At 44.6% G+C, this 26471-nt stretch overlaps 1 protein-coding gene across 2 annotated transcripts in view; it reads left to right on the top strand.

Moving 5' to 3' along the window:
- The first annotated feature begins 16669 nt into the window (after window positions 1-16669).
- The window catches only part of Hs6st2 (heparan sulfate 6-O-sulfotransferase 2), a 277086-nt gene continuing 267284 nt past the window's right edge, over window positions 16670-26471 (top strand). For both annotated transcript variants that reach the window (XM_038317325.1, XM_038317323.1), the window contains exons 1-2: window positions 16670-17100; window positions 17902-18420. In XM_038317325.1, coding sequence (XP_038173253.1) covers window positions 16670-17100; window positions 17902-18420 — 950 coding nt within the window. The remainder of the gene's footprint in view (window positions 17101-17901; window positions 18421-26471) is intronic.

Genomic DNA, 26471 nt, shown 5'->3' with positions numbered 1-26471 from the left:
ATTAGAAAAGGAAGTACAATGGGGTAGAGTGCCCAATTCCTCTTTGGCAGCTGCCGACATGGGCAAAAAAAAGCAAAAGAATAAAAGGCAGAAAGAAAAAGAGAGAAAGCAAGGCAGTCAAAGGCGCATATATTTTTAGAGAGCTCAAACGATAAAAATGATAGTCTCCCTTGGAATTTATCTTAATGACCAAGACTCAATCAATGAGAAGCGACAGATAGGATAATTTAAAGTTCAACTTTCCTTCTTCTGTTTCTTTGTATAAAAGAGAACCAACTTTTTTGATCTTTTTCCCCCTCAGCTGTAATATTCTGCTTCATAAAGAAGACTGCACACTGAGTAGCACATTAATATGTTATTGGCATCTTTCTTTTTTTCATATCCTACGTGTTGATTGTAAAACCGTCCAGAGAGACTGATAGCTGTAATATATTACAGTTTCTCAACCTCAAATTAATTTCATAACAGTACAGTTGAGCCAGATACTCTGTGCTCCAAGAAGTATCTCAAAGTAGGTAATATTCATTTTCTTTCAAGCCCCAGTTCTGGCTATTTTATTTTTTTTGGATAATCTATCTAGACTGGACTTTTTTTTTCCTGCTCCATTACCCAATGCAGTAATTACCATGACCCCCTGGAGGATCCCCCGCCTGCATCAGATAAGAAGCCTCTATGTGTGTGAGCCTAGGGTGGACAGAACCAGTCTAGGGGGAGCAGAGAACTAGGTGTGAGATGCGCAGTCCTTGTCTCCACACAGAGCTGCAGGGCAAGTACACAGGCTCATGTAGAGACAGCTTAGGCTAACGAGCAAAGCACCTGTCCAGGGCATGGCTCGAACCCTTTCCTTCTGCCACAGCCCTGTTTCCCACCCTGAAGAGAGAGAGAGCCAAAGAGTACTCTGTCTTTCTGGCTTTCACTGGGGAAATGGTTGTGATGGTTGAACATTCTCACTCCCCACTGGGTAAGTCTTAGGACCTCTCTACCCACCACAAAGAATCAGAAATAGATGTCAGGCTTGCCCTCTTTTCCCCTAGAGCTGTGCTGTCCAATATGGTGACCACTGGTCAATATGACCATTCAAAAATGACTTACTTGAATCAGGAGGTGGTGGCATATACCTTCAATTCCAGCACTCAGGAGGCAGAGAAAGGCAGATCTCTCTGAGTTCAAGATCAGCCCAGTAGGTCTACGAGTGAGTTCCAGGACAGCCAGGGCTACACAGAGAAACCCTGTTTCAAAAAAAAAAAAAAAAAAAAAAAAAAAAAAAAAGAATAAAAAGAAAGAAAGAAAAAAGATGACTTACTTAAGATCCAATTAAATTAAAATTACTTAAAATTAAAGCAGGTTAAAATTTAGCTTCTCAAGGCAGCTGGAGACACACGGCTCAGTGGTAGAGTGCTTTCTTAACAAGGCGCCAGGGCGTAAGTCTAATTCCCCACACTGCAAAACAAACACAAGAACACCACCACTACTACCAAAAAACCCGAAACCCAAAACCAAACAAACAGCAACACACACACACACACACACACACACACACACACACACACACACACACACAAAGCCTCCTTCATTTCGGCTTAGTGGTGCACACCTCTAACCTTAGCTACTTGGAAGGCTGAAGCATGAGGATTGCCCGCCTGAACCATGTAGTGAGTTCAAGGTTAGCCAAGCAATTGCCCGGCATGTGTGAGGCTCAGTATTGAAAAATAATAGTTTCTTCATCCCAGTATCCGCGTTTGAAGTACTTGGTAGCTCCACACTGGTTGTGACTATCAGATTGAAGAATGCGGACGGAGAACATTATCATCATTGAAGAAAGTTGTCTTTGACAGCTCTTCTCTTGACTCCAACTGCGTCTGATCTTGAAAGAAGAGAGGAGTAGTGATTAGTTCCTGGGAGAAGGGAGACAGACTTGACAGAATCGCATTGTTCACTGTTACTGGCTTTGTATGGTATATTGCTCTATGAAAAGAGCATCTTTGAATATGTAGTTTTCTACAGAGTATTCTTAGTTGTCGGAAAGAATGTAGGGCACCCGAGAAAGTTTCTACTTTGTAAATCATGTGAATAAAATAAAATGAGATAGGGGAAGTAAGTGGAGCACAGAAAGTTCAACGGGTAGGAAAACAAGTAAAATTTTTCCCTCATCTAAGTTCAAAAGAAACTTCTCCAGTATCTTAATTGTTCATTTTCTTAAGAGAATGTGGTTAGCGTAACTATGAAATTAATTCATCATTAAAATAATCATCATCTAAATTTTATACCTTTGGTTAATACAGGAATCTAGATGCAGGTACTTGTAGATGTCTACTCTCTGTAACCAAAGCCTCTCATACACGGCTGTGTGTGGATCTACCACCTATTTCCTCCCACACATCCAAAGCTGGGCATCAGTACCTCACAGATGCCTACAAAGCTTGCATCCTAGTAGGTAGAGATAGAAAGCCAGTAATAAATATCATAAACCAGTAACCATATGAACTATGTAGGCATGCTTTCTTGCCAGTAAGGGATAACTGTTGGAGTTGGACAAGGCATGGTCCCTTGGTGCTTTTGACGGAGTAATATCTTATAGGTGTAAAAGGTAAAATCCAGCTTGGCCAAAATTCATGAATACCTATACACATATTGTACTGTGTGGTGGTAAGGCTGTACCAAGTGGAATGCTTTCAGACAATATCCCGGAACTTCCTTTTTCTTTCACGTATGTGTGTATGTCTGTGCGCATGTGTATGTGTGTGTATGCCTATGCACATGTGTATGTGTGTATGTCTATGTGCATGTGTATTTGTGGGTAGACGCATATGTGCATATGTATGTGTGTATGTCTATGTGCATGTGTATGTATGTAGGTGTGTATGTCTATGTGCATGTGTGTGTGTGCCTATGTGCATGTGTATGTGTGTGTAGGTGCATACAAATGTGGAAATGAGGGGGCTGGAGAGATGGCTCAGTGGTTAAGAGCATTGCCTGCTCTTCCAAAGGTCCTGAGTTCAATTCCCAGCAACCACATGGTGGCTCACAACCATCTGTAATGAGGTCTGGTGCCCTCTTCTGGCTTTCAGGCATACACACAGACAGGACATTGTATACATAACAAATAAAGAAATATTTAAAAAAAATAAAATAAACCTGCAGTTCTTGGTTCTTAAAAAAAAATGTGGAAATGAAAAACTTAGGGCGTCATTCCTCAGGAGCCATCCGCCTTGCTCTTTGGGACAGTCTTTCACTGATCTGGAATTCGCCAATTAGGCTAGACCATCTGATCACTGAATCTTGGGTGTCTACTGGTCTTTACCTTCCTAACACTGGGATTAAAGGTGTACAGCACCAACATGGATAGTTTTTTACATGGGTTCCTGAGGATTGAACTCAGGCCCCTGTGCTTGCAAAATGAGCACTTTACTGCCTGAGAAATCGCTCCAGCCCAGGACTTCCTGTTTTAGTGGCAATATGCTGCTATCTATTCTTTTCAGTCATACGATTTCTACTTTCAGGTTTATGGCTCATGTGGGATAGACTGGATTATTTTATACTAACAAAGAACTTCAGAAAATCTTACTACCTTATAACCAAACGATTGTATATTGTTTGCTTCGTGTCCACAAGAGCACCATAAGTCTTGTTCGTGGAGCTGCTCATAATAGCTCAGCTCTTCAAATCAGGACAGTGAGAGCTGCCCACAACAGCTCAGGAGACTGAGGCAGGAAGATCAAAAATGGGGATCTCTGTAAGTTCCAGGCTAGCCTGAGCTACAGAATGTGTCCCAGGAGAGTTAGAGCTACATAGTGAAACTCTGTCTCAAAACAACAAAACACCAAAAGTCTGATATCAATACAAGTAAAATAAAGTGATAATGCCCATCAATATGAACAAATGTTGGATAACATATGTGACATATTTAACAAACAATGGCATACTTCATAGCAACGGGCTAAATACCTTTCATAATATGGGAAAACCTGGCAAATAAAATGCTTAATGAAAGAAACCATACATAAAAATTGTACATAGTACACAGAATTCTAAAATGGTCTTCCAAGACTCCATGAGCCCAGTATGTATGTACCTTGTTGTGGTTGTTCAAGCAAGCAGTAAACATTTCAAGATGCAATGAAAGCTTCACCCCAGCTGCCTGAACAAAATGAGATTATCTTCTGCTGATTCAAATTAATCTCATAGAGCTTGAAAATGATCAAAACATAAGTAGACACTTGAATGAAAACGTCAAAGAATACAAACATTTAAACAGAAATTTATTTTAAAATACTTGTTTGGTACATATATGTATAGTGTGTTTATGCATGCGTGTGTGTGTGTGTGTGTAATTTTACCGCTTATTAAAGATGAAAACAATTTTTCACACAAAAACAAGAGAATATATTCTTGGGCTGCTGACATGGAAAAAATTGACATGGGAAAACCTGTCTGTTGTTGGCTGGAAATTGGAAGAGGTCCTGAGACAAGGAATGCTGGTGACCTCTAGTTGCTGTATAACTGCAATGAAATGAGTTCTGCTAAAAACCAATGGGATTGGACAAGGACCCCAAACCCAAAATGATATCATAGTCCTTTTTGAAACCTTTACTTAAACCCTACCTTGGAAAAAGACTCCATGTTAGCCTTGGATTTTGACCTACAGAAACTGATATAATTGATGTCTGTTGTTTTAAGCTGCAGAGGTTGTGGTAATTTGTTACTCGGCAATATAAAACAATTTCACTGTGATTTGATTTTTAGAAAGCACAAGACAGACAAAACTAATCTATGCTGATATAGATTACTGCAGTTGGGTTTTTCTTTGGGCTGCCAGCTCAAAAAATAATGACATGGAGACTTATTATTATGAAAGCTCGGCCTTAGCTTAGGCTTGTCCCACTAGCTCTTATCGCTTAAATTAACCAATTTATTTTCATCTACATTCTATAAAGTGGCTTGTTAAATTGTCTCCCTGTACTGCCCATGCTGCTTCCTGCAGAAGACTGGTTACCCCACCTTCTTCTTCCCAGAGTTCTCTCTCTGCCTGGTCATTCCCACTTATACCTCTTGCCTTACTATTGGCTGTTCAGCTTTTTATTACACCAATCACAGCAATAGATTTTCACACACAGTATAAATCCCACAACATATTACAACAGCAATGCTTGTTGACATTAAGGCTGATTAGTCCTGCATGAACCCTTTAGGAAAATACATCACTGTATACTAATCCTGTGTTCACCTTCCTTTATGTATATTATATTTCAATAAAATATTCAAAACATACATATGAAACATATTTTTGCTTTAAAATAGCTACAGGTAAGCGAGAGTGTGCAATTTTTTTGCCAATGAGTTAATTTTATTTTAAAAATTTCCCAAAATACACTTGTAAAATCACCCACATACTGGCCTTAAGGGTAGCCTTTACAAGAGATTTTATAAATTTATTTTTGCTTAAGGTTTTCTTAAAGTTTTAATAGATGAGAGAAGAAAAAAATATTAAGTCAGTGTTCAGAAAGAGTTAATGTATATTGTGTTTTCAGTCACGAATTACTTGAATCGTTAGTTACACGGAGCTGGAGTTATAGCCTCGGTTATTAGAGTGCTTGTTTAGCATTCATGAAATCCTGGGTTTGATCCCTAACACTGCATAAACTAGGCATACTGACATGCACTTGAGATACTGAGACCCTGACTAAAAGATAATTAAGTAGATAAAAAATTTAAAAACTGAAAACATCAAAAAATCATAGAGATAGAAAAGATTGCAAAGGTTATGTGGGGTTGCAATGACTTACTGAAGCCTGAAATGTTGCTATAGACATCCATGCAGGACTGAGATGGGAAGACAATCCTAGTTGTCTCTTCGGCCCTGTTCATTGGGCGGCTACCTCTTCTTTGCTCAATCCTGAAACTGCTCCTTTACACGCACCATCTCCACTTTCTCATGCATACTTTGCAAGGTAGCTCATAAGCATCATCCACATGGTACAGGGAAGAAATGGAGACGCTGGGAGCTAAGGCTTCGCTTTAGTACCAGCGAGTAAGGAGCTAGACAGAACCAGAGCTTGGCTTGACTCCCCACTGTGCCCTTGCTCCTGCAACTGCCTGCTCCTCAGGTGGCCTGCTTAGGGTGGGCTAAATAATTCTTTGAATTCAAACTAAGTTTTGGGAAGGGGATCCTCTGAGTCCCGAACCTTAAATAGAAATAATTGTTCTTTGTGTTATTTTCTTTCTCCATACACACTTTAGGGCACTGCCAGGCACGGTGGCTGAGAAGCTGGGTGAGTGGGACTAACAGAAAAAGCAAGATGTTGTCTCCTAGAATGGATTAAGTAGATAGTTCTTATATTTTCTCAGGGTGGCTGGCTGCCCAGCTCTCCCATCTCCTTCGGAGAGCGTGGGCCAAGCCTCGCTGCACATTACAGGTTTTATTATCTGAATTTCAGCTTGCTCTCAATATGATGCCCCTGCAGAGATTATATTAATAACCTTGATGCAAACACTGTAGACATGGAAAGGGAAATCCAATCTCTGCTCAGGAGATTTCATTCCTCAAGACAGAAGGGCCAAGCCATCCAGCCAATTGCAAAAGACTCACAATGGCGGCAGCTGACTCCAGCCTGGACTTGACTTGGAATTCACTGAATACCCAGGAGTTAGTCAGACGCCTGACCTGGGGTCCACTTTCCAAAGCACTCAGGTTACTGAGATTAAAGAGCAGCCTGCGGCAGTGACCAACAGCCCAGCAGGAGTTGTGTGAAGGAGGGGCACAAAAAGAGACTTGCTCAGAGCACCTAATTTAGAGTTCTGATACTCTTTTACATAAATGGCCTGTTACTATTCCTAAGAGGGAGCTCTCCCTTGCCACTCCAGTTTCAGGGTATGGGTGCAATTCAACCTGAGTCTCCCACCCTCATGATTTTGGTGGGTTCTGTTGTTGTTTTATCTTAGATTGCTTGCTATAGACTGTAATAAAGCCCAAAAGATGTTTGGAAAACAAACAGATGTCTGTATAAGTTTTACAATGCACACATCTCCCTGATCATTGAATGAACTCTATGTCAATGATCAGGTGATTGATGAAATTTGTGGGGAATAAAAATGATTTTCTGTTGCCAACCCCCTTGAAAATATTTCTGCTTAGGATGTTGTGGTATAAACCTCTAATATGGATGATAAATCATATCTAGCTATATCCCCAGACTTGAGGCAGCAGAGAAAATTGTCTGCCCCGCTTGCTGGACTCACAAGTGCCCTGGCAAATTATGGTTGTTAGTTTGTTGTTGCTCCAGCATCTTAGCCTCTCAACTGCCCTGAGATTTCGCCTTTGATAAGAGAGCTTGAAGCTGTCCATTTGGTAATTTATCATCCGATTCTCTTCCATAAGGCTCAGTAACAACAAGTGCCAATTTCCACGTTGACTTGCTTCCAAACCTCTGGTAGGACCAGGAACTGTGGGAAGGATTGGGGTGAAGTGCAAAACCTATTTTATGTTATTGAAACCATGTCTATCACGGTCCCTCTTCTAGCTTCTTTATTCAAAAATCAGCTCGTAGAACTGTAGAGTTATTTGTTCTCTGGCTGGGATGGGGGTTTTGACATGGACTGAACTAAACATTTTTACAATATATTGATCTCAGAAGGATGAGGGTACCTCATCAGATTGAGGGTAGGATTTGGAGTTGGAGAGAGTTTGGACAGTTTTCTACAGTTTCATGAACAAAGAGTCTGGGGACACTGAGGAAAACAAGGAAAAGAAAGACAATGAACACAGGTCCTTGTACTAGAACATACCACAGAGCCCCTTACCCATTCATGTTTATTCCAGCACTATTCGCAAGAGTCGAGTTACAGAAGGCGCTTAGGTGGCCAGCAACAGAGGCTTGGATACAGAAAATATAGGTTTATATACAGAGTGAAATTTTATTCCGCCACAACGAAGAATGAAATAATGTCATTCGCAGGCAAATGGACGCAGCTGAAAATAATCATAGTTCGAGAATCTGGCTAGCCTCAGAAAGACAAATGTCACATTGTCTCTCACTTGTAGTTCCTAGATTTCATATGGTTGTATGAAGCCATGTATGCATATACAACCTGGAAGTGAACTGGAAACTATCTAGAAGGTGGGAGGGAGGAGCAAAGGGATGATGGGGAGTATGAGGGAGACAATGCTCAGCCGGCCAACATAAATATGCAAAAAAACATGTAGTGAACCCGAAGTCAATTTCTGTCGGCAGAAGTTCCTCTTTCTGCATCTGAGACAGAAGGGATACGGGTGGGCTACCCAGCTTTTTCTGGCATTTTCCCAGAGTCTACCAGCCTCCTAGTGCTCATTTGCTGTCCCCGGGTTCTCTGTTATTTGCCGTATTTATTTACATTGAGAGGAGAGTCTCTGAAAACGTGTCCCTGTCTGTTGAAATTGTTGGGGTGCACAATACGAAACTGCAAAAGGGGACCCTCTCTCGTCACCTCTCTCTCCTTGAGTTCCTGAGAGTATTACCTGATACTTGACCTCTGTGGCTAGAGAGAAGCCAGGGCTGTTAGCAGTGGCATTTCCATATAAGGTATGGTCACTGACTAAATTCCTCCAGCCCCCATAGACCTGATTTCCTCATGCAAGTAATGAGGACAGAACAGCTGCCTTGAAGGATTGTAAAAGCCCAGTCGGTATCTGTGAAGGTATCTGGTAAACAAGTGAAGCCCTAGACCAAATATTATTTTTATTGGGCACTTCAAGGAAGTTTTAAAAAACAAAGAATCCAAGGCCTACACGTCCAGAAGGTTATTACTGAGTAAAACAGACAATGCTTGCTTATGGTACCTCTTAGAATAAGTGCTAATAATACACATGTTCCAAGGCTAGTATGTATGTATTGCTATGTATGTATGTATGCATGTATGTATGTATGTATGTATGTATGTATGGTGTTGTTCCGTCAAACAGTGTCTCTCAATCTCTGTTTCTTCCTGTGAAAATCCAGGTTCTGGAATCTCCATTTTCTTCAGTGCCTTTTAAAAGAAATGCAATGCAGTGAGAAGTGGACTGGGCATTTACTAGAGTACTGAGCACTTCCTTCTCCATTACCTTTAGTTCACGTTCCTGCAAATGCAAGCCTGTGCCCTTGTGCAAGCACGTGCACCCCTCGCCGCAATCCCTCCATGCAGCTCTTCCACCTAAGGTGTGGATTAGCTAACTCTCGGGATTGTGCACTTGGAAAAATATTGTCTCACAGACTCCAGCTCATGCCCAGAGACCCTGGATTGGGTGTGAGGATGATAATAAGGGCACTAGTTACTACAGTTTGTACAACTAGACAGATTTGGATTCAAGAACTAGTTAGTTCTAGCTGCCTGGTTGTATGTTCTCCTTTGCAATGAACCCATAAGATCACTGGGAATACTGAGATAGTACATGTTTAGTACTGTGTCCAATATATAAGAGATGTTTAGCCAAGCAGCTGCCGGCATCGTTTGTTAAGCCTTCTGGTGCTAACCAAGAGGATATGTCCCCAGGGCATGCCCTCCCTGATCACCACAGATCACTGGGCTTGGCACACTCGTCGACATACCCACTCCCTCCCTCTCCCACACCCAGATGGATTTCTACATCTTGAGCGCTCCCAGCCATATTTTGTCTCTTGTCGTTGAAGGTCTAGCTATTATCTTCTTCCTCAGCTAAATTTTCTATAAGATGATACCCATTAACGGAGCATTCTTCAGTGGAGAAGATGAATCTCAAAGTGCCTTTTACCAAGCCCATTTCCCCCCACTGCTCTAATGTTCCAGTTCTCTGCAATTTAATGCTATTTAGTGAAATGTGGATTTTGAAAATATGGAAAAAAACAAGTAGGTCCTTTTCCAGGCTATTCAATAAAGTCCAGTTCAGGGCTTTAGTAGCCTCTGGCCTGGCTCTCTCTTATTAAAATTAATTTTCATTTAGTCAGTGCATAGTTTCCCAAATTTCTTTTTTCCTGACTTATGCTCATAAGACATTCCCTCCCTAGCTCATTTGGGCATTAAAATTTTCTTTTCCTGGGTATAACTTGGACCTTGAAGCTTATGTCTTCCATTTTGTCCTGTGATACAATTTCGAACCTTTTATTTTATTATCAAAAACAAGACCTCCTGGGGTGACCAGTCAGTAATGGGTGCAGAGGGAATGCATCCCTCTTTTGTTGAGAACCCAGAATGGGAAGCAAATGGGAGACCCTGGGCCAGGCAAGGCCGCTTGCTTTTATTATGACTCCCATATCAGCCGGGTGTCCATTCTCAACACCATTTTTCCCAAGTCTTTTGATTTGGATTTTACCATGTCCGTCAGTAGAGCTTCAAAATTCTATTTTCAGGTTTCTATTTTATTCATGTGACCTGAGAACGTTTTGACAGGGTTTCTCTGTGTAGCCCTGCCTGTCCTGGAACGTGCTCCGTAGACCAGGCTGGCCTCGAACTCTCAGAGATCCACCTACTTCTGTCTCTAAAGTGCTAGGATTAAAGGCATGGGTCACAGTGGCCTGGCCTTAAAAAAATTGCTCCTCATTGAAATTCTTTTTTTTGGGGGGGAATAATAGATGGTTATTAATTTAGGGGTAGACTCACAAACCAATATCCTCTGCTGGAATGGACCTCATTAAAATTCTTGTTCCTCTTTAAAAATATTGATTGTTATTAATCCTTTTATGAGTGGCCTGCTTGAATGCAAGTGTCCCATGTGTGTGCAGTGCCCACAGATGCCACAAAAGAATGGCAGATGGCCTGGACCTGGAGTTCCAGGCAGTTGTGATGTAAGTGCTGGGAACGGAAACTGTGTCCTCTGCAAGATCAACGGCTTTTAATCACTGATTCATCTTTCCAGCTCCTTGTTCTGCCTTTCAAAAAGAGTTTAAAATGTATTAGTTTATGTGCATGTTTTGGTAGTATGTGTCTATGTGCACCTTGTATATGCAGTGCCCTTGGAGGCCAGAGGAAGCCATTGGAAACCATGGAACTAGAGTTACAGACCAGTGTGAACTGCTATTGAATGCTGGGCATTGAACCCAGATCCTCTGCAAGAGCAGTAAGTGTTCTTAACCATGGAGCCGTCTTTCCAGGACCCTCAATCTACCTTTCTGATTCAGCTTCCAGCTAGAGCATTGGTTACCTTGGGTAGTGTCAGGCAAGGTAGATCCACAAAGGGTTTGTCCTATTAGTTAGCAAAGATTACATATCACACACACACACACACACACACACACACACACACACAGAGAGACAGAGACAGAGACAGAGACAGAGAGAGAGGAAGGAAGAGAGAGAGAGAGAGAGAGACTTCCTCTTGAGAGAAACCTTTAGGGTCTAATGCCACCTTGTTATTTTATCAAGGGGAGCAACTGAATACCGGAGATATCAGATATCGAGTGACTCATCCACGGGCATGCCATGAGCTAATGTTTTCATCGTGACCTCTAACATGACGGCCTATCTACCTTGCCACTGTGAGCTAACCAGCCTAGAGATTAGCTGATGGATGAGCTTGCTCAGTTCTGGTACATGCAGGCCGAATGCAAAACTGACCTCGTTTTTCAACCCTAACTGCTGTGGTTTGACCAGCTGCTCAAATGGAAAGCCCTCTGGCATGATCAGCTATTACCTTTGGAAATGATTAGAGCTGAAAACTGGTATCGGGAGTTGGGAGGAGGCTGGCCTTGCCAGCACCCCCCTTCACTTGAATGTAACTGTTCCACCTAGCTAGGTCTGTTCCACCTCGCTCCACAAGTCTCTCCCCTACTGGCTTTGAGATTATCCCACCAGAACAAGCGTTCAGTATGTTTAAGCATCTTATTCTTTCATGAATTTATGCCCTACTCCTTCATGTGGCTGAATGGATTCAAGGGACATCAGCAGAGAGAGGGTTAGAGAGCTGAAGGAGGAAGTTGAGACAATGCTAGAGATAAATAGTATGAGGACAAAGCCACTTTAGCTCATAGGTCCATCTCTGTAACCCATCACCAGAATCTTTTTATTAGAAAAAAAAAGATATCAGATCAAAGATAGTCAGAGTCAAAACTGGCAGAGAAAAGTCTGCTTTTCTGGGAGCCCAATGTATTCTCAGTAGATTAGTTAATCGGAGCCCAGTAAGGTAGCTCTGAGCCTCATTTTTATAGACGAGAAAACCGAGGCTCTGAGAATGCAGAGAGCTCCAATTGAGCCCCAGAGCAACGTTCTCTCTGGAACTTTGCTCTAGCCTCTTTAAGAAGGCTCGCTTGAGGTTGCATCCATTCTTACTGTGTCCATGAAACAGCTCACTATTTTGTGCTCAGAAACCGGGATGCAGAGAGAGTGAGCTGACTACCTAGGAGCTGAGGCTATGGTTGCTGCGGGTTGGCAGGCTACACTTCTAAAAGCCCAGCATGAACTGACTTCCATTCCTTCTCAGCCAGAAGGGAAAACTGCCCTGTTCCTGAAATGCTTCCACAATCATCAGTCTGCATGGTCCCACCGATGAGGTTACTGGGAACCCCATCCAGGGCTTATTTTACTTTCACAACACACACCCCTAGTATGCACAGCACCCCAGCATTATCCTCCCCATTTCTTGAGCTCCAGGTTTTGTTAGGCTAGAAATCAAAGCTCCGTGTTTTGTGAGGGAGAACAGGACCGTGGAGAGGGATATGTATAACACGCCCAACTTGTTTATAATATTAAACCTTGAGCCTGAGCACAGCGTTTCATTAAGCACTGCTGTTCATTCAGTTTGGAGAGAGACATAAACACAGAAATGAATTGCCTCTACCATTTGCATGCCTTCAATCTTTGTGACAAAAATTGCCTATTATTGACAGTATGAGCATTTTCAAAAAAATTATAGACAGCTGGAAAAACAGGGTTGAAGTGAATACTCAGGATGAGGGCAAAGCATATTGTTCTATGCTTTATAGTAAATGCGCCACACTCTCCCTAATATTGTTTCCACTATTTCTATTCTAATTTGAACAGGGGATCCTGCTGTCGCTAGTGTATTACAGGCCCAGAACAAATGTAGCCGCTGAGATCCTGTGTTGTTAATGCCATAGAATACTATAGAATTTCATTTTGAGGACCAGAAATCCAACTTTCTCCCACTGTCGGTGGCATTTTGGCTTTCGAGGCAGATAAGTAACCCTGGTCTAGGCATTATCAGATCAGGAAAGTGCTCTTTGAATCACATTAACCTTGCTTCCTTATACACAGTGGACAAAAGAAGCTGGCAAGGAAGTGGCTTCCCTGGCCTCCTAGGCTTCTTAGCATCCTAGGTAAGGTGTGGTAGGAAAGTAGGGCAGGAAGAAAGACACATCAAGATTAACATATGAAAGAAGCCAGAAGGACCCTAACCTCTTCCCACCAGGGCTGTCTGGAACCAAGCAGAGCATCCCTGGGAAATGCACGCAATCTGCTAGTGTGAGAGAAAGCAGAGCGACCTAGAAAGGGAGTTTTGAGCCTGGGATTTGTCCCAGCTCTCTAGCCCACCCCCATTCTCAAGAGTGCCATTGTCTTTCTTAATGGACCGTCACTAGTTCTCTCACTAGCCACGTGTCCCTGGTTCACATCTTTGTTCTGTGACAAAAGAACCCGGCCATCTCAGTGGGTGCCCTCCGGATTCAGATGCCAGCTGATAACAAAGGCCCTCTGGCCAGGGCAGCTTGTTGTCCTCTCGGCTTCCAGCACCCAGACACAGGGCTCCTGGTGCTCGGCCTCCTATACAAGCCAGACTGACCTTTGTGCTCTCTGAGTCATCAACCTTTTGTTGAAAACCGTTTAAAGAGAGTTCAGTGAGAATACTGAAAACCGCCCCACATTGTGGAGTCAACCAGAGGCCCTGCTCCGACTGCAGTGGCCTCCTTACCTTCCAAGCGCTGAATCCTAAATGTTTATACCTGCTGCAACTCAAGTTGCCCCTAGATGGAAAACCAAAGACCTTGCAATTCCGCCTGTTCTTTTGCTCTTTTCCTCTCAACTCAAAATCTCCCCAGAAGCCACACTCTTGTGGGTCCAACCTGCAGCAAGCGGGCAGCCTGCTGAGAACAGCCATGAATGTGGTCAAAGATAAAAATGACTAAAGATGCTTAAAACATTATGAGCTAGGTGTGGGGACCCAGACCTTTAATTCCAGCACTCAAGAGACAGAGGCGAGGCAGGAGGATCTCTGTGAGTTCAAAGTCAACCTTGTCTCCATAGGAAGTTCTAAGCTAGCTGTTCAGGTTTACATAGTGAGAATGTATTTCAAAACAGCAAGCTTAAGATTTTTTGCTGCTAAATATTTTAGTGTGTGTGTGTGTGTGTGTGTGTGTGTGTGTGTGTGTGTGTGTGTGAGAGAGAGAGAGAGAGAGAGAGAGAGAGAGAGAGAGAGAGAGAGCATGCATGTGCCGTTGTGTTCCTGTGGAGGTCAGATGACAATAGTTGGTTCTTTCATTTCAACATGTGGGTACCAGGGATTGAATTCAGAGAGCCATGCTTGGCAGAAAGTGTTACTTGCTGAGCCCCCTGGCTGGCCCACATGATTCATTTCTTTGTCTCACAAGCATGGAGGGGAGGAGGGTCGAGGAAGGGCTTGTAAATGAACATGTCCTCCAGGGAGCTGCTGTATGTATTCATATTGGTGTGCTAGCAAAGCCCTGTATCTCAGCACATGCGTTTTACTTCCTCTGGCTCTGTATAGATAAGCCCGACTAGTGCTTCCTCTGGTATTCATATTGTGAGTGTGCTTGCCTGTTTGTGCATGTGTGTTTACACTTGTGCCCAGGTTTCTTTTTTACACTTTGAGAAAAATCCTGATTTTCCCTGGGGCTGTTCACCACCTCCCTCTACCCCCCACCCAAGATAATTTCCTTTCCCCTAGTCCAATCCCATTAATCCTTCTTAAATAAAATTTCCATAATTAGTAGCTGAGAGGTCAAATGTGTGGACCACCGGTTTTAGAAAGTATTTTCTTAGGGATCCACTGGATGCCATTATAATGGTGATACAATGGCAGGGGGAGCCTTATATGACATCATGAGAATAGCTACCTACTGAGTCAGCCAAAGAGGCCGCTGTGTGGGTGGCCAGGAAAATTATAATCGCCCGCAGCTTCAGGGCTTACATCTTTACCTGCCCCCAGGGGGAAGTAGGTCTTACTCCACAGCTGTAGCAGAACCTAGGAAGCTTGGCAGGGAGGGGGCAGGGAGGGAGGAAGTGAGGTCTGCTTTGTGTATTGCAGCATCCAGATCCTGGAGTTCAGGGCCAGGGATGCAGGAATGCCACGAATGCAGGATTTCCAAGAGGGTGTACTATTCTTGACACCTGCAGCAGCTCCACAAAGAATGTCCCTTAATGTCCCAGTAGATTTCCCTAGACGTGGGTAAGTCCAGGCAGGACAGGAGCTCTGCCTTAAAATGGTCTAATAGCCAGTTTACTTCAACTAGCCTCAGACTCATTTGGTACACCTCGACAAGAGTTGCAGGTAAACAACACCTGGTGTTTGGAGTTGCCCAAAGGTTTCTACATTTTATTCTCACGCGAGCGTACTCAGTTAAAGTGGAGGCACTATGTGACAGAAAAGGAAACTGAGCCTCAGGAAGGGCGAGTTATTATGCCACCGTGTCTGTAATGAAGTGAAAAACCATCAAGGGCTCCTGGATCAGTGCTCCGCGTGTGCTGCTTCACCAGATGGCAAGGGGGATAATGATCTGGAGAGCAACATCGCTACACTAGCACTGAGCTTAGAGCATCCTCTCCCAGTGCCCCCAATGCCAATGGTACTCCTACTTTGAACCATTGCTGCTAACCTGCGCCACTTTTGCATCTGTTGGGCTAGGAGTGCATTCAGTACTGGAAACTCCAGTGTCTTTATGCATTGCAATTTCTGCTATTAATTAGATTGGAAACGTCTGGGTCCCCAGTTGTCAGGGGCCTTGTTCTGATGGAATATCCATGCTTAAATTCTCGCGTCCCTGGTTTCCCAGCTGAAAAAGAGTCTTTTGAACACCTGGGCTTGATAATAAACACATACGTATTTATTGAAAGACATGCTCTAATTATGAAAAAAATGGTTGGACAGTTCGTGGATTTCTGAAGATAAATCCCAGTGCTGTGCTGTGTGACCTTGGGTATATATCTAATTCGTTCTGGGCGTCAGTTTCCTCAAATAGCACAGCATTTTGAGTAAGACGCTCTCACTCTGATGTGGTTTGTATTTAGAAATCCATTCATTCAATAAACAGTAGTGGGTGAAATCTTTCTGCGGGCGGTTGGCTTGGTGCCGGGGATTCAGCGGCAGTGTGTGTGTGTGTGTGTGTGTGTGTGTGTGTGTGTGTGTGTGTGTGGGAGGAATAAGGGCGAGTGTGCTTTGAAAATGCTCAAAATCCCCCATGTAAGGTTTTTTTAGTCATGCTTTATTTCCATGCTGACTTACCTTTTCAGAAAATACCCCCTCTTCCGTTGCAGAATGGAAATTGGCAAAGAGAGAGGGAAAAGGTCCAATTTACGCCTTTGCTATTTTAAGGGAGATTGAAATTACGAGCCAAAGTGGAGTGATGCGCTCTCTGGAGTGACCTCCGTTCTCCAACACAGGAGAAAACCCAGGTCTTTTGCTTGTGAAGTGGCTGGGGCTCTTGGGCGCGAGGCATTATTATATAAATTCAAGCTCGCTCCTGATCCTTAGTACCCTGAGTTGCCTGAAGGGGGAATGGCACTGTCTGCTTTTGCAGCCCGGGCGCTCCGGCCGCCGCCGCTGCAACTGGAGCAAGGAGCGCCCGCCCGCACCACCTGTCCCCGCCGGCATTCCAGAGTAGAGGCCGAATTGGCAGCAAGCCGGCCCGGGTCGGTCGCCGCCTCAGTCCGCGCCGGCCCTCCTAGGGGTGTGTCTCTGGGAATCAACTCCCCGCCGCTCCAGGACGAGCCCCCAAAGGCATTTTCTTCCTTGGCGGGAGCCTTGTGCGCCCCGCTCTTCGCGCTGCTGCCTCGAGGCCGCCGCAGGCGGATGCACGACCTTAGGCGACGCTGGGACCTGGGCTCCCTCTGCCGGGCCCTGCTCACTCGGGGCCTGGCAGCCGTGGGCCACTCGCTCAAGCACGTGCTCAGTGCGATCTTCTCCAAGATTTTCGGTCCCTTGGCCAGGTACGTTGTGGGCGAAATTGGGGTTCGCGCTCTGGGTCCAGGGTGAGCCGGGGTAGCGAGAAGAGGGAAGGCAGCTGGGGCTGGGGGACAAGGCTCAAAGTTCCAGCGAGCCTGCGGTGACCGGGCTGGGGGACTCGGGATCGGCTGAGAGCGCAACTGACCGCGGTGCGGCTCCCTCCCCGCCGTTCCGCGGGAAAGGGCAGCGCAGCCTCCGCTTGCAAAGTCCGGCAGCCCGCGGGCTCCTTCCCTCTCCTCCAGGGGAACCCCGAAACCCCAGCCCACTCCCAGCGGCCACCCGGTGGGCAACGGGACACGCGCCAAGGGAGCCCGCGTTTAGGGTCGGCAGCTCGCACACGCGGAGGGGACTGGGGTCCAGAGCCCCAGAGAGTCCCATGGGCCAAGTGGGATGGGGATGGGAGCTGGAGAGAACAGAGCGGGAAGCACCGGGTGCCGGATAGGGGTGGGCGTGAGTTAAGGAGTGCAGAGACCGGGACAGGAGGGATCCTGCGGGGAACGAGACACCGCGGAAGGGATCCGGGGTTCTTCCGCGGGGGAGGGGGCCAAGGGCCAACGGGATGGGGTAGGGGTGAGGGGGGGTGTGTGCGGCAGAAGCCACAGCGCTGAGCCTGCCGGGAAGGAAGGAAGCGGGGAAGGGCGCCGCCGCCGCCTTGGTGGAGTACTCGGTGCGGACGGGAGGGGAAAGGGGCGCAACGGTGGCGCCACGGGGAGGGGGCGGTGCGGGAGCGAGGCGAGAGCGGGCCGAGCTGCGGGACTGACGTAACGAGCTTGGGTTTCCCCCAGCGTCGGGAATATGGATGAGAAATCAAACAAGCTGCTGCTGGCTTTGGTGATGCTCTTCCTATTTGCCGTGATCGTTCTCCAGTATGTGTGCCCCGGCACAGAATGCCAGCTCCTCCGCCTGCAGGCGTTCAGCTCCCCGGTGCCGGATCCGTACCGCTCGGAGGATGAGAGCTCCTCCAGGTTTGTACCCCACTACAATTTCAGCCGCAGTGATCTCCTGCGCAAGGTAGACTTCGACATCAAGGGCGATGACCTGATCGTGTTCCTGCACATCCAGAAGACTGGGGGCACCACTTTTGGCCGTCACCTGGTACGCAACATCCAGCTGGAGCAGCCGTGTGAGTGCCGCGTGGGGCAGAAGAAATGCACTTGCCACCGGCCGGGTAAGAAGGAGACCTGGCTCTTCTCCAGGTTCTCCACTGGCTGGAGCTGCGGGCTGCATGCCGACTGGACCGAACTCACCAGCTGCGTGCCCGCAGTGGTGGACGGCAAGCGCGATGCCAGGCTGAGACCTTCCAGGTGAGTCTTTGGCTGCTTCTTAGTGGGTCAACCAAGGGCGGGAAAAGCTGTTCCCGCAGCTGCTGGGGACTCTGTGCACAGCCAGGGGCAGGAAAGGCTGTGCCTGCAGTTGCTGGGGACTCTGTGCACACCTTAGCGCCTGAGTGTTGAGTCCCTGATAGGTAGAACCCCTAGGTACCCTAGAGCATATCTTCTTAGCGCTGTGTCACTGTCAGGAAGTCTTTGGGCTGCAGCCCTGGACAGCTGGTCTGCCCATCAGAAGGTTGGCCTGTTTGGTGGTTGAGATTGAGTGTGGGGAAAGTGGCCTGGCAGCCTGGAATGAGCATCCCCAACAGCAGCCACGACTGGGCACCACACTCAGAGCACTAGAGAGCCCTAAAAAATTGTGCTCTGCAAGCAGAGTCTCTGGCTTTAGCCTATCTTGCCTCTCCTCCCCTCCTCACCTGGTTTGAAGGCCCAGTGCTCTTTCTCTCTTTGGTGATTTGTCTCAGTTTCCTGCTCCCATATTCTCTTTCCCCTTTGAGTTTCTGGCTTTCTCTAGTGGAAAATTCTCAGCCCATCTTGTCTGCTTTTGGTTCCTTCCTTCCTCTTCCTGATCTTTCTCTTTCTATGATCTGTCTCCCTTTCCACTTTGCTTCTCTGTCTTTCTCGCCTTCCTGTTTCTTCATTCTTGGGTTCTATTGGCTCCTCACCCCAGGCCTCACTTTTCTCTGGAGAGTGGGTGTCATTCTGCCACTGTCTGCTGACACTCAGTGAGATCTCCCAGCTCTCATCCTGTGCCCCTCACTGGTGCCTACACTCAGAGTGTCCACAGTCCTTTTCAGATATGACGGGGCACTCTGGCAGCCTGACGACCAGCTGACAAGTTGCTCTCAACCTTTAGGGACCTGGGGAGGGGGGGCTGGGAGCTTTTTTTCTGAGGCTCAGGAATTCCATAACCTAGGCACTCATGGTCAGCTCAGGTTCTGGGTGGCTGGGAATGATCTGGGAAAAGCTGATTTATGAGTAGTCTGTAGCCAGCAGGGCATTTTCTTCTCTCTACCAATTTCTGGAGGTCATGGGATGCTGTGAAGTGGACAAAAGGAGCTGTTTTGGAGTTAAACCAACACAGCCAGGGCTATTGTTTCACAGAGCTCTTGAAAAAGAAATAGCTAGGCTGGGGCAGAGAGTCCATGAATGAGTCAGTTGCAGGGAGAGGAATTGGGATCTTCCAGTGGGTAAGGACATGGTCATGTGTGTCTTGCTTTGCCCATTTTGGTGACATCATGGACCTTCAAGGGTGCTGCTGCTGCCTTTGCCCAACGGGACCCGTCTTGCCCTCCATATCCCATGGGGATACTCACTCAGTTTTCTGGCTATAGTGGTGTTTTGCAGGTGACTGTTAAAAATGAACCGCGGGTGTGGTTTCTTCTGTCTAGCTTCAGCAAAGGGAGCCTCTGGTTTCTGGACACAACCTCAGCTTACGGTGGCTTTTCTCAAAGTCCAGAGGTTTGGCTGAAACCTTTGGACTTTCAATTCCTGTATACACTAACTGATTTTTTTTCCTGTCTCAAGAAAACCTTGGCCACAGGAAGGTTGTGCCTCAGTTCATGGCAAGAATTGTGTAAGTTATTGTCACAACAGCACCGTGGTCACATTTGGCAGTACTGTAAATGGTTTCTTATGCTAGCTAAGCTTGTAAGTGTACTGAGGGATGGTGATCAAAGCAATCTCTGAGGCAAAAGTAGACTGCCACTCGAAGTCTTGACTGTCGTGGAAGCCATAGCTCTGTCTCTCACATGTATGTCGCTTGTTTGCATTTTCCAGTTCTTTGAACATGAAGGTTGGGATGTGATATCTGAACATACACTATTAATGTGGTCTGAATTATCTATTAAGTAGTCCTTGTCCTTTGGCAGGTTCCTTCAAATGTAATTTATAGGATAACCAGGACTCACTGAAGCCTCTTGGATTGTCCCCAGTTGAAGCAAAACTGTTTGTAATGCAATGTGATTTCCTTGGCCATTAAAAGGGGATACCACAGTGCCATCTAGTCAAACCAAAGAAGAACCACGTTTAGAAAAGTCAGTTGATTATACAGTATTTATGAAAATGAAGTACAAATTCCTAGAAAAGTACAATACCACCTCAAGGGCACCTTTATTATTTCACTCCTTTCTGCTCATCTCCAGAATTATTCAGGGATAGCAAGAGGGAACCAGAATTTTCCAGAATATTGACAGATCCCTGCTTGCAGGATGAGCTCTGACAATGTGTATGCATAAATGCATATATGATTGCACATGGGAGATAAAAATTTAGTAGTCAAGGCAACTATATGATTAGTGATTGCTGGGGTGAGACGCTAGTCTGAGGACTACAGAATACACCTCGAAGTTTCCTGGTAGAGCAGCCTGTGTAGACAGAACAGTCTATTTTGTAATGAGCTTTCATATTGTCTTGCTATTTCTCTGGGAATGTGTGCTGTCTTTTGGAGGAAGGTAGGCAGGACAAGAATATTCCCTTTTATCAGAAGACATTGAGATCCAAAGAGGCTGAAGGGCTTCTCCAAGGTCATTGTGGTCTTTGGTGAGACAGCAAAAATCTGACTCCAGTTTTGTCTGATGCCATACACTTTGACGTCTTGACTGTACCTTGACGAACAGTTTTACCAAAACACAATGAGGTATTTCCTCTAGTGATTATGTTAGCTGGGATTGCTTTCACTTTCATTATTACTGTTATCAGCCATTTTACACTTGTGGCTTTGGTGGAATGGTTGGGCCATAGTTGCCACCTTGACCTAAGAAGAATGGATTTCTGTACCAAGAAGGTTTTATTTTCAGCGGGAGTAGGTCATGGGGCTAGGTTGTGGTGAGGCTTCTTTTTATGTCGGAAACCTCTGAAAAGCTAAATAGAATGGAGCTAGATTGGAAGTATGGTTGGTGAGTGCCACAAGGAGCCACCTTCAGAGGATGAGCCTTTCACTTACATTAGGATTACCAAGAGGGCCTATGGAACTGTAAAGCAAGCTCCTCAATCCTTCCATCCCTGCAACATCTGAAATGGTTTCAAGCCTCTGCGGCTGTTAAAGTGCTTGGGTTATATATAACAATATATTGTTGAATAGAAATGACTGATCATATTGTCTGGGGGAGAGAGTGAATGAGGGAAAACAGGGAGCTAGAGACAGAGCCTGAGAAAAGCTCAATTTGTTTATTAAACTAATATTTCCTAAAAAAATAAATTAGAAGTTGTGTTTCATCCATCTGTCTGCCAGTATGTCGCTGGAGGTCAGAAAAGAGTTCTGCTCATTTTAGAATTTCGAAGACCATTTAAAAAATGTATCAAAACATTGTTGTACACCAGCTGTTCACATTCCCCAATTCTACAGGCTTTTTCCAGTCGCAAACTTCCTATGTTTCTAGCCAACTCTAGTGTGTCACTTGATCTGTGGGAGGAATTCAAAACTGCCAAGAAAGTGCACAAACCCTGTTCTTCACCTGGTAGGATGCTGGCTGGTGCCCATGGGATGGGCGTGGACTCAAGGCCCTTGGCTGTACCCAGTCTCAGAATTTGCATATCTGCTGCGGTCTAGATTTTAATGTCCCTGCAGTTTGAGCAACCACATGGAAGGATAACATTAAAATCCGGTAGCATATTGTTGACAGGAATGAACTAAAAGGTTTTCGTTTAGATGTAGAAAAGCTTTCTGTTTGGGGGAGTCAGCCATTCATTTACAAATATGATAAAAAGCTTTCCATTTCTTTTAAAATGGTTTCTGAAAAAGCTAGAATAGAGTTCATGTGCCTGACCATCCCATACATGTCCTTACTTGTATTTCCTCTCTTTATTGGTTTTGCAGCAAGGCAAGAGACAGGCAGGCGTGTGGTGCAAGAGGAGGCAGGGAATGAATGAATTGTTATAGCAAGCAGTGCCACCCATGTGGTCCACCAGTCTGTGATCCATTGGTCTCTCACCTTCATTTAGTTGAAGATCTCTCTTTCTCCCTCTCCCTCTCCCTCTCCCTCTCTCTCTCTCTCTCTCTCTCTCCCTTTCCCTCCCTCCCTCTCATCTTCCCTCCCCCCTTCTTTTTTTCTTTTTAAGATTTATATTTTATGTATATGGTACTCTGCCTTCATGAATGTGTGTGCACCATGTGCATATCTTGTGCTCTCAGGATCCAGAAGAGGGTATTGGATTCCTGGGATTGGAGTTACAGATGGTTGTGAACTGTGTGGGTGCTGGGAATTGAACCTGGTCCTCCGGAAGAGCAGACAGTACTCTTAACCATTGAGCCACTTCTCCAATCTCGATGCCTTTGCTTAGCTTATCTCTTGGTGAGTGCTTTTGTGTTGTTTATAGTCACTGATACCAAGTACCCAATAGAAGCAATTTAAAGGGAAGAAAGATTTCTTTGTGCCCCATTTCAGAGGTTCCATGTCCTCGGGTAGGATATCAGGGCAACAGGAACAGGTGGCAGAGGGTTTTTCTCACCTCATAGCAGACAGGAAGCAGAGAAGCAGGAAGGAGTAAGGTATCCCTAAGGATCTGTCCTCACTGACCCCTTCCATCCAGCTAGGGCCCTATCTCCTAACATTTCTCCCAGTTCCCAAAATAGTGCCACCAGCTGGGAACTAGGCATTCAAAATTTGATCCTGTGCAGGAAAATTAATATTCAAATGATAATAAAGAACAGGATGATGGGCAGTGGTGAAAGAGAACACGAATGAGAGAGGAACAACAGCGTCTGTAGAAGTCTAGTTGGATTTGTTAACGTCTTTGTATGGATTGCCAACAGATTCTTTCATCTTCAGCAAGACTTCCCCGTTCTCAGGTAGTCTAAACTGTTACCCAGAGTTAGCTTCTGTTGATAATCTAAGGTTACTGCCAAGATGCGGCAATTAAAAAACTAAGCTTGCCTTTTATGGGCATCAGTTGTCAACTGCGATGGCATGAAATGACATTAAAAGAACGCTCATCCTTTCCCACTGTCGCTCATGAAATAAAATTCCAGGAAACTGTCCATTATATTCCAGGGAAGACAATGCTCTTCTCGAGCTGACGGCAGACGTGAACAATGTGGTACTGCAGATATTTTTGAAAGGAGACGCGTTTTGTTTGAAAACAATCTGAAAATCAGGAATGCCTTCAAATGTCAAACATTTATCAGGGTATATGAAAAAGCAGAGACCCTTTCATCTGTTGTATGCTAGTTCAGATCTAATCTCTAAAGCAGACATAATAATCAGGGCCCTGTTCTAGTGCCAGAGGTTGAAGAGATTAGAGGTAAATCACTGCCGAGAAAGCCCAGGTCATCCTCCTCTGCCTAAAGGCCCTAAAGGTTGCCATGTGGTGTGTGGAGATGTGTAGTATAGATAAGATGGTGGGCGGGGGGGGGGGGGGGCCGCATGACCTGAGAAGGCCCTTTCCTCTTCCTGGCCTGCAATGTGTTCTCTGCGAAACAAGAGATTTAAACAAGATGTTTCCCAAAGCCCGTTCCTCTATAAAGTATGAAGGACAAGTTCGAAAAGAAAGAGATCTGTTTGAGTAGGCCCATGGGACGTTGAGGCCCTGTGACTTGTTATGTCATCGTCTTGGCAAAATGGAGCCAGTGGGTATTGTGAGCATGACCTTGCTAGGAGCCTAACTGAGAGAAGGTTCATACTTGGGGAAGTAATGGCTGTAGAGGTAGATGGGGGTGACACCCCCACCCCACCATAAGGAATCTGGAAATGTGATGAAGAATATGAACCCATGTGAGTATGAGGTCTTAAATAGAAGAGTATCAAAGGAGCAACAGTAAGTAAAGGCATTTAAAGGTACCTCTCTGATTTCTAGTCTCCAATTGAGATTAAACCAGAGAGGTTGAGTAGGGATGTAGTTTGGGCTGGGCGAATGCTAAGGCACGGTGGCTGGTGCATGTTGCCTAGACTCCTAGTGGGCAGGGTTTGTAAGGAGATGGGAAGAGGGGCTCTGGCTCTGGTTAAAGCTTAATGGTGTATGTGGGAATCTGTGAACCCAGTTCATCTGAATTCACAATTGGCATTATTATTTAAATGATAGCTGCACTCCACACATGGCCCTCTTAGCCAGAAAAAAAGGAGATTTGAATAAAGTAAAAGATAGACAGTTATGATTACATAAAAATGAGAATGTTCATCTGTCAAATGAAAGAACAAGCAAAAAATGAAGAGGCATATGTCAAACTCATGAAAATATGTGCAACAATTACAACAGACAAAAGGCTGAAATCTTTTCTGTTCAAAGAAACCCTATGAATTGATTAGAGAAACAAAGGGCATGTCCAGACAGTTTAGGACATGAGGCCCAGGACTAGTTTGTAGACATGGAAAAAAAAAGACTCACTCTCCCTGGTACTAAAGAAATGCAAATAGAAGCATTTAAATTTAGGGCAACTTTTTTTTACTCTTTAATCAACCGTAATTCAAAAATATAAAAACTAATCTACATTACCACCAGACCAAAAATAAAATATTAGTAGCTAGTGCTGAGAAGGATGTATATCAAAATTCTTATAAGTTATTGTTGGGTGTATAAATTTGAATGTTCCTTATGGAAATAAATTAGATCATGTAAACATAGACCATCAAACATATTTACTTCCTCACTAGAGAGATATATTGCTCAGTAGCAGGGTGCTTGACTAGGATGTACGAGGTCCAGGGTTTAATCCACAGTACCACAATATTTTTTCTTTAACCCATAAGTTACTTCCTGGGGTTTCATTGAAACAAACCTCCACCTGCATTGAGTCCCTGCTATCACCACTAAAACTTTATGCTGTGGGCCCTTTGATGAACCAGGTAGACCGTCCTTGCCTCTGTAGAGTGGGAAAGAGTTACAAGCTAATGAATTAAAACCATTAAAGAAGCAATGGGGAAATACTAGGTGTTGTGAGAATAGTCTCAGTTGAAACAGTGGGAGCAGGAAGTTCACATAGAAAAGAATGCGTCAAGAATATCAGTGAATTCACTTGGAGGATCACTATTGCAAAACCATGTAAATGTCCTGTTATAAAATATGGGACATGCTAGTGACTCATTACTAAGCAAAAACCTCATAGAGTTATGGGAGTAGTATAACTAAAACTGTTTCCTTTCTTTCTTTCTTTCTTTCTTTCTTTCTTTCTTTCTTTCTTTCTTTCTTCTTTAAAGCAGAGGAGGGATAAGAAAGAAATAGAGAGCTGGAGAGATGGCTCAGTGGTTAAGAGCATTGCCTGCTCTTCCAAAGGTCCTGAGTTCAATTCCCAGCAACCACATGGTGGCTCACAACCATCTGTAATGAGGTCTGGTGTCCTTTTCTGGCCTTCAGGCATACACGCAGACAGAAAATTGTATACATAATAATAAATAAATAAATTTTAAAAATGAAAGAAATAGAAAAATCTATCATTGCTAAATCTAAGCAATAAAGAAGAAGACACACCTGGATCTTAAGAGATAGGAAAGTGATTTGTTTTTCTTATTCTGATATTCTGAGGATTTTTAATTTTATTTGCAAGCATATCAATTTGATAAAAGTAGACATAGTTGGACTGGCAGTACACACCTTTAAACCAAGTGCTTCAGAGGCAAAGCAGGCAAGTCTCTGTGAGTTCAAGGCCAGACTAGTGTAAGTAGAGATTTCTGGGTTAGCCTAGATCATGCCTCAAAATAAATAAATAAATAATAGATAGATGAATAAATAAATAAGTAAGTAAATAAGTAAACAATACCAAGTTTTTTAGACAAAGTTTTTTTTTTGTGGCTGTGAAAAATATACTTGTGTCTAATTTTTGCTCCCTAAAGACTATCTGTGGTTGTTTCATTAGCCTTTCCATGTCCTGATAGCCTTTAATGAGGAGAGTAGCTTCAGTCCAGTCAACCCTCCCACTCAAAGCCAGAGCTGCTAAGTCACATTAGTCCAGCACTGGAAGCTGATTTTTCGCCTAATTGGCTAATCTATTTCTGACATTCCATGGGACTCTACACCAGCATAGCATAGAAATGTCTAGGTGATTGGCTATTGTTTCTTCACTGTAGGACTCAGGGCAACAGGAAGCTAATACT

The sequence above is a fragment of the Arvicola amphibius genome, chromosome X, assembly GCF_903992535.2.
Source record: "Arvicola amphibius chromosome X, mArvAmp1.2, whole genome shotgun sequence".
Taxonomy (NCBI): domain Eukaryota; kingdom Metazoa; phylum Chordata; class Mammalia; order Rodentia; family Cricetidae; genus Arvicola; species Arvicola amphibius.
This window is presented reverse-complemented; position numbering and strand designations above follow the sequence as displayed.